The 14,000-nt window shown below is 39.7% G+C and overlaps 1 protein-coding gene across 1 annotated transcript; it reads right to left on the bottom strand.

The window, feature by feature from the left end:
* Nucleotides 1-669: 669 nt before the first annotated feature.
* On the bottom strand, nt 670-6,974 carry LOC132164611 (uncharacterized). Its single transcript, XM_059575148.2, has 2 exons — nt 5,400-6,974; nt 670-969 (listed from the first exon to the last, which is right to left on the bottom strand). Exon 1 carries the CDS (start codon nt 6,789-6,791, stop codon nt 5,400-5,402), a length of 1,392 nt encoding a protein of 463 aa, XP_059431131.2. The 5' UTR covers nt 6,792-6,974; the 3' UTR covers nt 670-969.
* Nucleotides 6,975-14,000: the final 7,026 nt, after the last annotated feature.

Here is a 14,000-nt window from a genome sequence, read left to right on the forward strand (position 1 = left end):
ATTCTATTCACCATTTCGAGGGCTTTTTGTCATTTAAAAAAGAAGGTAAAATTACTAAGACCAAGAAAATGTGAATTCCCACCTTTTCCAAAAGGGAATTTGCATTCCCAGGAAAAGAGGGTTGGAAGGAATCCATATTTCCTTGCGTATCTGAATTCCATTCACTTAAGTTCAACCAAACGAGGAGGTAAAGATTACCCACGTCCAAACGCCTAATTAGTCGACTTTTCCAACCTCTAAGGCTGATCCCTTGCTCTCCCTGAATGTAGCTGAATAAACAGGAAACAGAGGAAAAAAGAAAAATAATAAAAATAAACTTTCCAATGTGTTTAAGTAACCACATAGTGAATGAACGAAGGCATCATGATAATTACAAGTCAATTGCCAAGTGCAATGAACTCTTAGGCGTAATGCCAGGTTTGGCGACACGTGTACAAAAATTGAACCTTGTAAAGGACATTCTTATCTCCTGGGTCTGGCATTCCATCATACAAAACACAAATCATCCATCAGATCCCACTTGCCCCGAACTGATAAACGGATGTACTACCTAAAGATATCCCACAACTGCCTAATCCAACCTAAAGATTTCAGGCTCCTACATGCTAGGCAGAAATGTGGCCTAAAAAAGCAGAATTTCATCAAATTAATCCAGATTCAAAGTCAAAATATTCATTACTTAAAGTGGGAGTTCAAGATTAATTGGTGCGTATATATCCTATCAGTTGGACAAAAAAAAAAAAATACTAAATTTTCAAGGAGAAAATTCTTGTTAATAAAATAAATGACAAGAGGGAGAGAGAGAGAGAGATCATTTAGTTAATAGAGTAATTATCAAAATGATTTCCCAAAAGTCCTTCAAAGACTTGAGAGCATTTCCATAACCATGGCAAAGGCCCCATAACAACCTAAGCAAATGGCAGATATCATGCTTTACCTCAACTTGACCTTATTTGGAGTTTCTGCAACCTGAAATCAACAAACCACAAAAGAAATTTGATTAATCTGTTTTTGGGCATTACAGCAACACAACAAAGTCACAAAAGCAAGCAACATTAATTATCTCACGCGTATATGATCTGGATGATAAACAAAACATATATGTTCTTAAAAATTGTGTTCTCCCTTAAAAAAGAGAAGAGAAGGATGGGAGGTGGTCATAAAATAGTTATTTTACCATATCACAATTAATAGCACAGATAGAATATGAGGAAGATGAGTAAAGGAAAAAACTATAAATTAGATTAAACAAAAATTCTCCTAAATAAAATCTGTACAGAATATTTTATGAAATTATAATATTATGCATCGATATACCGATGCTTTCTCCATACATCTCTATGTTTAATTATCTGTATGTAAAAGTACTAAATTTAGTAACCACATTAAGAAACCATAAAAGTGACTTGCCAAAATAGCATAATAGCCTCATTAATCCGTAACTTCAAAGAGAAGTGTCCGAAAAATAATTGGAAATAAGAAGAGCCACAACTTGATAATATAAAACGTAAGTTGGATACATGGCTATAACCATCTTGCACCAAAAGCTTCAGATATTATAGGTTGCTTGATGTCTAAATTAAAAAGCATTTCACTTCCCAGCCTTACTACCTACCAATTACCAGAATTACCATCCTGCCCTAGATGAAACACGCAATAATTGGGTTGGCTCTTAAACAGGAAAAAGGGTAGCGAATGCCAAAGGAAAAAAAGGTACTCTATTAATCCTGCCAAGCTCAAACCACATAAAAACGACCTCTACCACATTGGAGGCAAGCCACTATATGGAAATGATTTAAATAGCTTCCCCAGTTTCATACACCTCCATTGTCAAATCCACATTCTATGGACAAGGTCAATTACTTTGGCCAACGAAATACAAGTAAACCACAGGTATCCCTTTCAATCTCCACGTGAACATAATCACCTTCACCAACTATCCTCTAAAAATTAACAAGACAAATCAAATAGAAGTCCAATACTTATTTGTGCCTAATTGGATGGAGTTACCAAATAATTCGAAAGCGTACATTTATTTAGGCTGCAGATGCATGGCTGGTGCCCAGCAGACAAAAAAATAATAATAAAAAAGCTAGAAGAAATTACCACTTAAAAAAAAAAAGAACAAACAAATTGAAAGAAAGAAAGAGAGAGCCTTGTCAGGGGCAGGCCTCGTGAGGACCTCAATGTCCATCCTTTAACCTAAACTTTATGGCAAAAACCCATTGATGGATGATGCCCATGATGATGCCCATTAATCAAGATGTGATAGAAAAGCCCTAAAATATTCAAAAAGAAAGTAAAGGGATATTAGCTCCTATAGTTGACCTATGCCAAAACTCCAGACGCAGAATGCACAAAACTAAATATAACATATACCACTCATAAAGCAGTCATAAGAAATCAGCCTTATTTTTAGTACCAGATGCTCCAAACCCTCAAATGCCCAATAATATATCTCAAACAAAAGACTTCACATCAAACAGAGCAGAGCAGCACTCAATAGTGAATGCGCTTTTGAGTTCCAAAACTTGCGTGTCTAACAAGCTAACAACTCAATGACCTAGGCTTTAGGATGGAAAAGATTATGTTTTTGGGGGCTCCTAAACATTGGGTTCATTCAAGTATTTCAATGTATTTGATACTATCCCTCCGTGCTGTATTGTTAGTTCTGTTAAAAATTTATTTATGGCAACATCATCCCTTGCATTCTCTTTCAAATGAAAAGGTTAAAAATTTCTATAACTACCTCCTAAGAAGTCAAGGAAATGCAAAAAGGGGTATTGCTTTTCAAATAAATTTAAGGTTTAGGAAAGTTATTAAAAATATTGTTCATTAACTTTTTTTTTTTTGGATAAATAATTGGCCCCAAAAGGAGGATGAAGGAAAGATTCGAATTAGCGATCTCTGCTTCATGAAATGTGGTGTCATGCTGATTGAGCTACCCTTTGGGTTATTGCTCATTAACTTTTCAAAATGGATAGTATTTTGGGACAATCCAAAATAGAATAGAAGATCAACATATCGAACTAAAGGAGTGACACACAGAATATGAATAGAAGACTGCAGCCACAGTATGCCCATATTTGCCTGCACCCTGGAAATCAACACTAGCCACACATTTACAAACTTTTCACCCACCATAAGCTATATATCTTTGCACCATAGCAAGCGATACTAACAAAATGTTGAGAACCTTTTCATCATAGAGAAATTCAAGAAAGAGGGATGGCTTCAAGAAATTTTCACTTTCCCTCCTCTTTCATAGCAATGTGCTTATATATCTTTCCTTATTCTTTTTCTAAAAATATTTTCTTCTTGTTTTGCTATTTATGGGGTTATCTTTAGATGGCTGCTCTTCTTATCCCTTCTCCTCCTCTAATCTACAAATTAATCTCTCATACTTTTTGAGGGAATTTAAATTTCATCAGATAGGGATTACAATTTGGTTTTTAACTTACTTTCCATTACTTGTGTTAGGTGAGATTTTTTGCAGATATTTCGTACTTTTCTTTTAGTATTTAGTTTTCCTTAGACAATGATTTCTTTATTATTGTCTATCCAAATCTTGAATCTCTTTCAAATTTCTCAATCTTATGCTTCAAGATGTGTCTAAGGCGTTCGGCTTTAGCTTAGACTTAAGCTTCTGATGAAACATGCCTTATTTTAGTATTTAGTTTGCCTTAGACAAAGATTTGTTTATTATTCTCTGTCCAAATCCAGAATCTCTATCAAATTTCTCAATCTTATGCTTCAAGATGTGTCTAAGGTCTTCGGCTTTATCTTAGACTTAAGCTTCTGATGAAACATGCCTTGTTTTAGTGTTTTTAGTGTTTAGTTTGCCTTAGACAAGGGTTTGTTTCTCATTCTTTGTCCAAATCCAGAATCTCTATCAAATTTCTCAATCTTATGCTTCAACAATATGTGTGTAAGGTGTTCGGCTTTAGCTTAAAATTAAGTTTCTGATGAAATATGACAAACTGAGCTTTTCGACAAGCCAAACTCTACTTGGGATAAGCTACGGTCAACCCAAGTTTGGAAAAGCTTAATTAAGCTCTGTTACAGCTCAAGCAAAACATTTCTTTAAATGTGCCAAGCGAGTCTGAATAGCCAATACTAAGCTCAGTTTGGCTTGATTACAACCTTAGCAACAGATAAAAGGTATGGTTTGACATTGCAAGATAGTTGCTCAACGTAGGAGATCTCATATGATGTACGCAAAAAGTTAGTTCTAAAAGCTAAATCGTGCATGGTCAATTGACATTTAACTGCACTAAACTGCATAATAAAAGAGAGTTCACATTTATCTAAGCAAGCAAATCAGCCATAGCATGCATTTTTTTTAACCTTTGCCAAGAGCACCAGCATTGGCTTATCCATTTGCCATTACTATCTAATACCTTAGATAGAACCCCCTAAAACTGGAGTGCATTGGCTTATCTATCTTTTTACTAAACTTACATTGAGCTACAACACCATATCCAACTCAATCCAGACATCTTTTATTCTCTCTCATGGTGAGATGTAGAAGATTTTTGTTTGTTTATTTAAATGGTTTTTGAGTGATTGAGATGAATCCTCTGTGCTGCATTGCTCCAATTTCAATCAATTGGGACCGAGCCAACCTAGTTGGGGGGAAATTGTGCTGGTGAGAATCGTGAGCTACACGAGACCGAGCCTCTTAGCTAAGGTGTCGTTGGTGAGTACCAATTCGGATAGGGTTTCGGCGACGGTGAACCACGACGCCAAGTGCACAGTTGCCAAGGTGAGGGATTCAAAGGCGTATGGTGGCATGAGTGGCGGATTGGTGGGGATTCTCTACAAGAAAGGATGGAGGTTGAGGTGGTTCAAGCTCGAGGTGGTTCACAGGCTGGAAAAGATTTTGATGAGCTTCACCGATGAGTGGCAATGAACACGGGTTTCTTGGTTTCGCTCAGCAGTCCGGGTGACGGCAAGCACTCGTTTTTTATGAGTACAACGGCTCTCATGAGAGAGAGATAAGGAGAGAGAGAAAGAATAATGAAAGCATATTTAAATGGTATAGAGAAAGAGTGGATAATCTAATGTGGGCTGCATTTGAAAAGCCTTTAGTTAAAATAGAAAAAGTAGACTTCCAATTGAAAATTAGATCAAATTTTAGAGAATCGGATGCTAATGATCTAATATTCAACTGAGAATCTCATCTAAAATCACGGCGAGATCATGGAAACCAAATTAGCTGCCGAATGCATGTTATGAAGTTTCTATGTTACATATTCCATCAGTTCATAAAAAAGAAAAAATACAACCGCACACAAACCAATAAAAGAGCAAACATCCATAAGAAAACTAATTCTACAAGCTAAAATTATGAAAGAAATAAAACCATTTTGAGGAATTGGCTACGCTAGATATCTTACCTAGCGCCCCAAATAAGATGGCAAGGTTCCAACAGATCCAATACCAGTTTGGGACCTCGTTGCTGTTGAAGACTGACCCAATTGGGAACTCTGATATGTTCCCAAACCTTGCAAAGCGGCTTGAGACCCATAATTACCAATCACACTCGGGCTTATACTGCTAATAGCAGGCTGTGAACCAAACCCCGCACTCATTTGAGTCAATCCCATAGAAGTAGCAATTCCAACCCTGTTCAAGGACTGGGACACTCCACCAGGAAACGATGAAGGGAACCCGAACCCCACCTGATTCATTGGTCCGCCAGCGCCCATACCCAATACTGGATTGAGAAACCCAAAACCTGGACTCTGAGCCATTAAAACCGCACCCGGGTTGAAAGCTTGAGAAACCAAGCCCGGATTCAATGGCATTGGTAGAGCCACACCATTTGGAGACAATGAGGCTCCGGAAACACCAGGAACACCAGAAGCGGCACCAGAAGCAACATCATTCTTGTTATTACTGTTCATATTATTCTTAGCATTACGGCCTTCGGTGGCGACCGAGCATAGCAATTTGGCACCATCGAAGAACTTAACAGGCTCTTCCAATGCTTTTCTGATTCCCTCTACCGAAGTGTAAACAATTATGGCGTATCCCCTAAACTTGCCGGTCTCCTTATCGATACCACCCAAGGACCCATCCTCAATATCCCCAAACTTGGCAAAGAACGCCCGCAGCTTCTCAGCGGCAATCTGCGGCCCCACATTGGCCACATAGAGCCTGCGGCCGCCGGTATCGGAAACCGCCGGCTGGGGCTGATTCTGCGTGGGCCCTGCGCACGCGAGCTGGCACGAGACCATCCGATTCCCAATCTTTTTCTGGGGCTGCTTGAGGGCCTTGCCGGCTGCGGCGCGGGTCTTGAAGAGGACGAACCCGTAGCCTTTGGAACGGCCGGTGGTCTTGTCCGTGACGACGTTGCATTCCTCAATGGGACCGTAAGGATTGAAGGAGGCGGCTAGGGTTTCGGTGGTGGTGTCCCAAGCGAGGCCATGGACGAAGATCTTACGGTGGATGGGGTCGGAGTCGACGGAATTGATTATGTGGGCGGTAATGGAAGGGGTTTTGGCGGCGGCTTCTTTGAGAATGTTGATGAGCTGGTCTTTGCCAAAGGGTTGCAGAAGTTTCTTTATTGTGTCTCGCTTGGACTCCTCGTCATCATCTTCTGATGATGACAACGATGGTGGTGATGAGGATTCGTCCTCTGGTTCCTCTTCTTCTTCCTCTTCGGGTTCTGATTCTGAAGAGGCTTCTTCTTCTTCGGAATCTTGAGGGGGTGGTTGGGGTGCAACCTGTTTAGGCTTGGAAGAAGTTTCTTCCTCGGCGGCTGATTTACGCTTCTTGGGGGCCATTGATACTGGTTTGAGTCGGTTGCGCAGAAAATGAATTAGGGCGTTTCACGCAGCTTTGGAGGCGTTTCGAGCCTTCCGCTACTTCTTCAGGAAGTACGTGGGAAGAAGGGACACAGGTTTCTTTCGATTTGGGTTTTAGGGAATTCTTCTCCGCTACTGCGGCTACTCTATTATTTGTCCATTTGTACTGTATTTTTACTAATAATCGCTTGTTTGATTTGCATAACGTGTATTTCATTAAGAAATATAATGGTTACATCTAAGAGTAAGAAAGAGATTGAAATTGAATAGTTACTTATATTATTTAGTTTGGTAACAATATAAATGCTTTAATTTAAGCCTTTAAGATTCTACCTATGTGTGTATGGGGTTTTTTTTTCTCTCTAGCTTCCTAGAGGAGAAGGAAAAAGTTTTCCAAGTCTATCGTTTAGACTGTGGAGGGGGTCTTAGTTTTTCTACATTCAGGGTTCTGTGAATCGGAAGAGATACATGATGGTAGATGATCTGACAAATTTGTGGCAAGATCTAAAACTTTACTGAGGATGAAAGTGTGGAAGTAATAGTTCAAGAATAGGCTTTTGAAGGGGTTGTGGAAAGAGGAACTTTGTGTCTATTGGGAAAGTTAATCTTTGATAGGGTTATAGGAAAGGATACTATAAGATCAACCTTGGTGAGGGGATGGAAACCTACGGGTTGACATCTTTTAAGGCGTTGGGGGAGAATTTGTTTCTGATAGATTTTGAGCATTCACGGGACAAGATTAGGGTGTTGGATGGTAGACATTGGGTGTTCGAAGGGAGTTTGTTCTTATTGGAAGAGTTTGATGGAATAACACCACCATTGGAGATACCTTTTGATAAGGCAGCGTTTTGGGTGTGGATGTTCAATTTGCTGTTAGCATGCATGGGACACACTGTTGGTTCCCAAATTGGCTCTACTATGGGAACAGTTGAAGAAGTTGACACTAATGATAAAGGCATTGGCTGGGGGAAGTACTTGCGAGTGAGAGTGAAGATAGATCTCACCAAGCCAATACCCAGAGGACAACGTATTAACCTACTCAGGAACTCTTTATGGGTACCTATTCAATATGAAAGGCTTTTGGAATGTTTCGTAACGAGGATTGTGGGTGTAGTGGCAAGAAGGAGGTAAAACCACAATTTGGCACATGGCTTAGGGTTGCGCCACCTACATGGAGGAAGGAGTAGGGGAAGCCATGGTTTGGAAAGAGAAACTGGGAGAGTAGTTCCCCACCACCTTCATAGGCAGGAACAAATAGTCCAATCCATATGGAAGAAGAGCAAAACCATATGGAAAATCAGGCGGCGGTTAGCGGCGGTTTGTGGCATGCAATAGTTGGGAGGGAGGTCCGGCGAGGGGAGATTTTCTAGGAAGTTCCTAATGGGGCGGATAAGGGGGGCACGGTAATGGATAAATCTCAACTATTGGGGGTTTCTACCTACGCACATCATGCTGACAATCCTAGTGTCCAATTGAGAAAGGAAAGACATGATGTAGAGGGGGCGAAGATTATGGGGGGTGTTTTGCATGGGGGAAATATTGCAGATATTTTGGGAGGCTTGGGGTCTTCTAGTAGTTTGGAAATTTGACTGGGCTTTTCTCTTCTCAAAACCATTTGAAGGGGCCCATTGGCTCACTAGACATAGGATCTGAAATACGGCCCACGCAGGATGTGCCTATAGACTCATCTAGGGTTTGTACTCCTATAGGCAATCAGCCCCAAGCCCCGACACTTGTTAAGGGGAAGGGGACGAGAAACTGGAAAAGGCGTGCACGTGCTGACCAGCAGGAACCAACTGAAGCAGGGACTTTAAACCATGGGGGGAAGTCTGGAAAGTGATGACGAAATGGCTGTTGGAGTTATGGGGAAAGGTATGAAAAAAGGAAAATTGGGATTGGGGGAGGTAGTGGTGAAATCAAATGATGGAGAGAAGGTAGGGCTAGCAATTTTGACACGACCTGCGAACCCGACACGAAGTTAGCAGGTATTGGTTTTGGGCTTATCGGGTTCGGGTCTTAATCGGGTCTACCCGATTAAGACCCGATTAAATTCATGTCTGGCAGGTCGACCGGGCAGGTCCGCGGGTCAGTTGGGTCTCGGGTGACCCGCCAGACCCGTCACCCATTTAAATTAAGAAAAAAAAACCTAAATGTGTAAGTGTAAGTGTGTGACCCGGTATGGTAACCCATTAACCCTAAACACTAAAACACTGCACATTGCACATACACTTCTTTTCTTCACACCCCATTACCGCACTATGGCACTACCCCAGCAGCAAGCAGCAGCCCCCCCCCAAACCGGCGACCGGAGTCACGGACTGTCTCTCCTCTCTCCTTTGCCGGCTCTCCCTCTCCCTCTCCCTCTCCCTCTCGGCTCTATCTCCCTCTCTCATCTAAAAATTTCACTCACACGGTCACACAACTCACACCCCAGCAGCAGCAGCCGCCAGCCCCCCTCCCCCCCACCCAAATCGGCGACTGGACGTCTTTCCTCTCTCCCTCTCCTTCTCGGCTCTTTCTCCCTCTCTCATCTAAAAATCTCTGCTTTGCGCCTCTTTTCCCCAAACAAAGGTGAAACACATACGAAAATCACAAACAACCATAACATTCTGAGTAGGAGTTCCTTTTCGACCAATATATGGTATTTGTTTTGATGGAGAAATTTTAACTGGCACATGGGTTCCATCAATGGCTCCAATACAATCTTTGAAGTATGGCCAATAGCTCTCATCATCACGAATTTTGCTTGGAACATCCCTAAATTCCCTATCAATAGGATTAATAATGTCAATCGCCATTCTTGAAACGACCATTAAAACATGAGTAAAATGTCTACTAACTATTTCTCCTGAATGTTGAAACCTTTCTTGCACTATTCTATTCTCAAACCCATGGCCTTAAGTATTCAAAAACATCCAACAGTTAATTTCCTAGTACCTCTTAAATGATATCTTTCCTTCAACTCTTTACACAAGTAAAGAAATACGTGTATTTCCATTTTGAAATTTTGTTTGCACCTATTAGGATTACCTTGTAGAATCTCCATAACCCACTGATAACCTATTTGAAAAGAGTTCTTACAAGGTTCCTTTGCAATATATGGCATATAATAGTTCTCAACAAATTCTACTACTGCAGCTGCTAGAATAAAAACATCATATAGGGGGAAGCAAAAAAACAAATTTAAAAATGACCATTATTTTTGACGTGTCAAGTTATGACACGTCACAATTTACTGAAGTGTCATAATGTTTGACACGTTAGTAAATTTCTGACGTTCCATTCTTGACACGTCAACCATTACTGATGTGTCAGTAGTGGCACATCAGCAAAAATTTTGATGTGGCAAGAGTGGCACGTCAAAATTTTTTTGACGTGTCAGTACTGCCACATCAAAAATTTTATTGACGTGTTAAATTGCCACGTCAATAATTTGTTGATGTGGCAATTTGACATGTCAATAAATTTTATGACGTGCTACTCCTGGCTTGTCAAAAAATTTATTGAAGTGTCATTTTCTGACACGTCAGAAATTTTTTGACGTGTCAGAAAATAACACGTCAATAAATTTTTTTGACGTGCCATTTTTTGACATGTCAAAAATTATTGACGTGTTAAAGAGTGACACGTCAAAAAACCATCGTTTTTTACACCCATAATTTTAACGCCCGACACACGTCAATAAAGTTTAGTGACGTGTCAGACAACCTAACACGTCAAAAATACCCTGTAAAAAAAAATTCATTTTTTGTAGTGTGTATATAATAAATCATAGTTATTCTCTGTATGGTTTATCCAACCCCTTAACCCATTCTTGGTAAGGTTGACGCTGTCCAGAGGGACCTATAATACAATATTGGTGCCTTGGATATCATACGTATATTGTGCACTCACTAGCAGCCTGACTGAATCTGACCTTGGGTGGCCCCCACCTACTAAGGAGGTATGTCTATTGTGACCACCAATCCTATTTAACTGCGCTGGTCACGAAATAACCATTGAATCCAAGAGCGAACATAAACAATAAACATTACCATAGGGTCAAGCCCATATAGTAACCCAATGGCCATTACACCGCACGTACCGATGTATCAAGTCATATGATTTAAATGTTGTTCACTTAGTTAAACATTTATTCATCTATATAAAAGTAATATGCCTAGAACATATTATTGAAATGCATTCTTAGTCCACTGACATATCACATATTTTTATTTAAAGTAGTTGTAAATATTTACTTACCTTGTCCGCTCATCCAAATTCTTGAACATTTCGAATTCTTGCTACTGTGAAACATAGTCTAACATTATACATAGTACTTGGAGAGCCTATTCTATGCGTATAAAACCCTTGTTAAGAATTGACACACTAAACCATCATTGAAACCCTAATTATCCCTTTTGGACACTATCAAACGTTTGGGACTCAAGATCAAACGTTTGTTGTATAACAATTGGCATTCGCTTAGCATGGGTCAAACGTTCGATGGGTACTAGAATGCATGCAAAGCTCCCATCTCTTACCCAACACGTAGAAAATCTTACCCAAGGCTTTTAATAGGTTAATAATAATATATTAAACAATGTCGACCTCATAAATCTTAGAAAACAAGAGTGGATTCATAATTTTTGAAAACTATTCACCCTTTAAGAGATGAATTTTTTACAAACCTATTCTAGCATGTCTAAAACTTGTAAAAAGCATGATAATTCATATAGGTAGAACATAAACAATATGAAAATGAGTTTAAGGTCCAAGGCTTACCTTGTAGAGGATGGTCAATCCCAAAAATCACATATTTCTCTCTCTAGGACCTCTTTCTCAGGATGTTTGTGAAGCATGGGTGAAAGGGGGAAGTTTGAAGGTGTGTGTGTGCGTGGGGAGGAGGGGGGGAGGGGGGGGGGGGGTCGTATTTATAGGATAGGAGGAGTCGATAAGGCTAAGTGAGGTGGCTAGTAGGTTAAAATTGCATTTCAGCTTGGGTTGAACGTTCGGTGTACTATCTTCGAACGTTCGGTGTACTATTGGATCTAGGGTTTTACTTGAATGTTCCAACGGAAGCCTCAACCGTTCGCGTCTAGGTTTCATCAAACAATCCAAGGGGATTTTGAATGTTTGATCGAAGTTCAAATATTTAAAAATTGTTTTCGGGTTTTTAGGAAAAATGGTTCGGGCATTTTTAATTATGAGTGTTCTTATAGAATATTATTTAATAGATGCATTTCCTTTTTATATTACCTTTATTAATAATCGGGGTATTACAACTTTAGCTATCTTATACCCAAATACTAAATCTGTCAAGGATTCGAATCTTGGCTAACAATGTGATGAACATACCTACTTACCAACTAGTGTGACCTTATGGGACAATTGTAAGTAACCCATTAGTACAATATTCTCTAGAAGTAAGACAAAACAAAATTCAATTTTCTATGAAACGTGGGCTACTGAGAGCTACCACAACAACAAGATGTCATCAGCCAATGCTATAGCTAGGTTCTAGAAAATTGGCTACATTTGGTGTGCACAATATTATGTTTATTTCCATTTTATGACCTTGTGTTTTGGTATGAAATTGCAAGGGTTTTGGGGTGTTTGAAGAGTTATTGCTCATTCCCATTCAAAAGCCATAATGACAGACAAATGATGGAGAGCCACAGAGAGCTTTTGGCCTTCTACTGTTCACAGGGCATCGACGAACAAGTGACAGAGCGCCACTGAGAGTCTTGGCCTTATTCCATTCAAATCATGTCAAGGCAGATAAGTAACGGGGAGTCACAATGAGTCTTGGCCTTCTCTAGTTAAAAGCAAGTCAAGATGACTAAGTGACAGAGAGCCACAAAAAGGTCTCGGTCTTCTCCTGTGCACAACTTGTCACGTTGGACAATTGATGGGAAGCCACTCGGTCTGGTCACATGTACAACCCTGTTCAAATGTCGTCATGACGCTTTCTGTTCAAAACTTGCTAAAAGTTAGACTTAGGGATGGAATCCTGTAATACACCGACAAAACACCCGTTTTAAAAGGTTAAAGATTTCTTACTTAACCAGTTGATGTTTCCTTGAAACAAAGCCTTAAACCAAGAGACCTAAACATTTTCAAACCCTTTGAGACTCTTAGCAGCAAAAACCCCAAAACACCCTGTTAAGTGCTAAAATATTCATATTTTCAGCCCTTAACTTATATGTTTTAATCCTTTAGTTATAGTTAATTAGGCCATTTTAGTTCTTTTATATGTTTTCTTTGATTTTGTAGGTCATTGGAAGAAAAAAAAGCAAACTCAGAAGTTTTGGACCAAAAAAGAGCTATTTTGGATTTTGGAAGGCTCTGGTAGAGCAATCGATCGCACTACAGGCGAGGATGACACATTACCAGGCAATCACGATCGAACGCAAACATCAGAAGGTATCTATCGCAGACCTGCGATCGATCGCACACGGGCTGTGATCGAGCACACCCGTACGTGATGGCCAAGACAGTCACCAGCCCTGTTATGGAAAGAGCACTTTTAGGGTTTTGTAGCTTAAATGCGAACTAGGGCTCAAACCCTACAATTTTTAGGAGTTCTAGAGTATTCTTAAAGGCCTATAAATAGACTCTTAAGCCTCTAGAATAGATATACTTTGTAAGGAGAAGAATTGGAGCTCTCTAAGTTCAAGTTTCGGGTTTATTGTTTTCCTTTATTTTATTTTATTTTATGAAGATGTTTAACATCAACTTCATGTGTAACTAATTTATTTAGTAGGGCTAGATTGAAGCCCTAGTTATGTTTAGTTGATATTCAATATTGGCGCCTTTGTGATGATCTTGTTGTCATATCTAAATTGATTAATTCCTGTATTCATGAATTCCTCATATGTGTGTGCCTGATCAACATGTGCATGTGGTATGGACTACTTAGTTAAATCAATTTGGATGACCGAGTCCTGGGTTTAACATAAGTAACAAAACTAATCCATACCGGGTTCTTGGGTTGATCAACATGGGAAACCGGGAGTATACACCCATGCCCTAGGCCTCATGTGCTTGTTGATTTCTATAGAACATATGTTTTCCTAAAGAACAATTTAGTATACATCATGCTAAATCCTTTAGGAAAGAAAAGGGTTAGAGTATACACCCATGCCTAACTTGTTACTTAGGAAAATCTATAGCTTAAGGAGTATACACCCATGCCCTTAGGTTGAC

The sequence above is a fragment of the Corylus avellana genome, chromosome 8, assembly GCF_965113065.1.
Source record: "Corylus avellana chromosome 8, dhCorAvel1.hap1.2, whole genome shotgun sequence".
In the NCBI taxonomy this organism is placed as follows: Eukaryota; Viridiplantae; Streptophyta; class Magnoliopsida; order Fagales; family Betulaceae; genus Corylus; species Corylus avellana.

Excerpts from the sequence above, each read along its gene's own strand:
- LOC132164611 (XM_059575148.2), bottom strand. The coding sequence starts at position 6,791 with ATGGCCCCCAAGAAGCGTAAATCAGCCGCCGAGGAAGAAACTTCTTCC.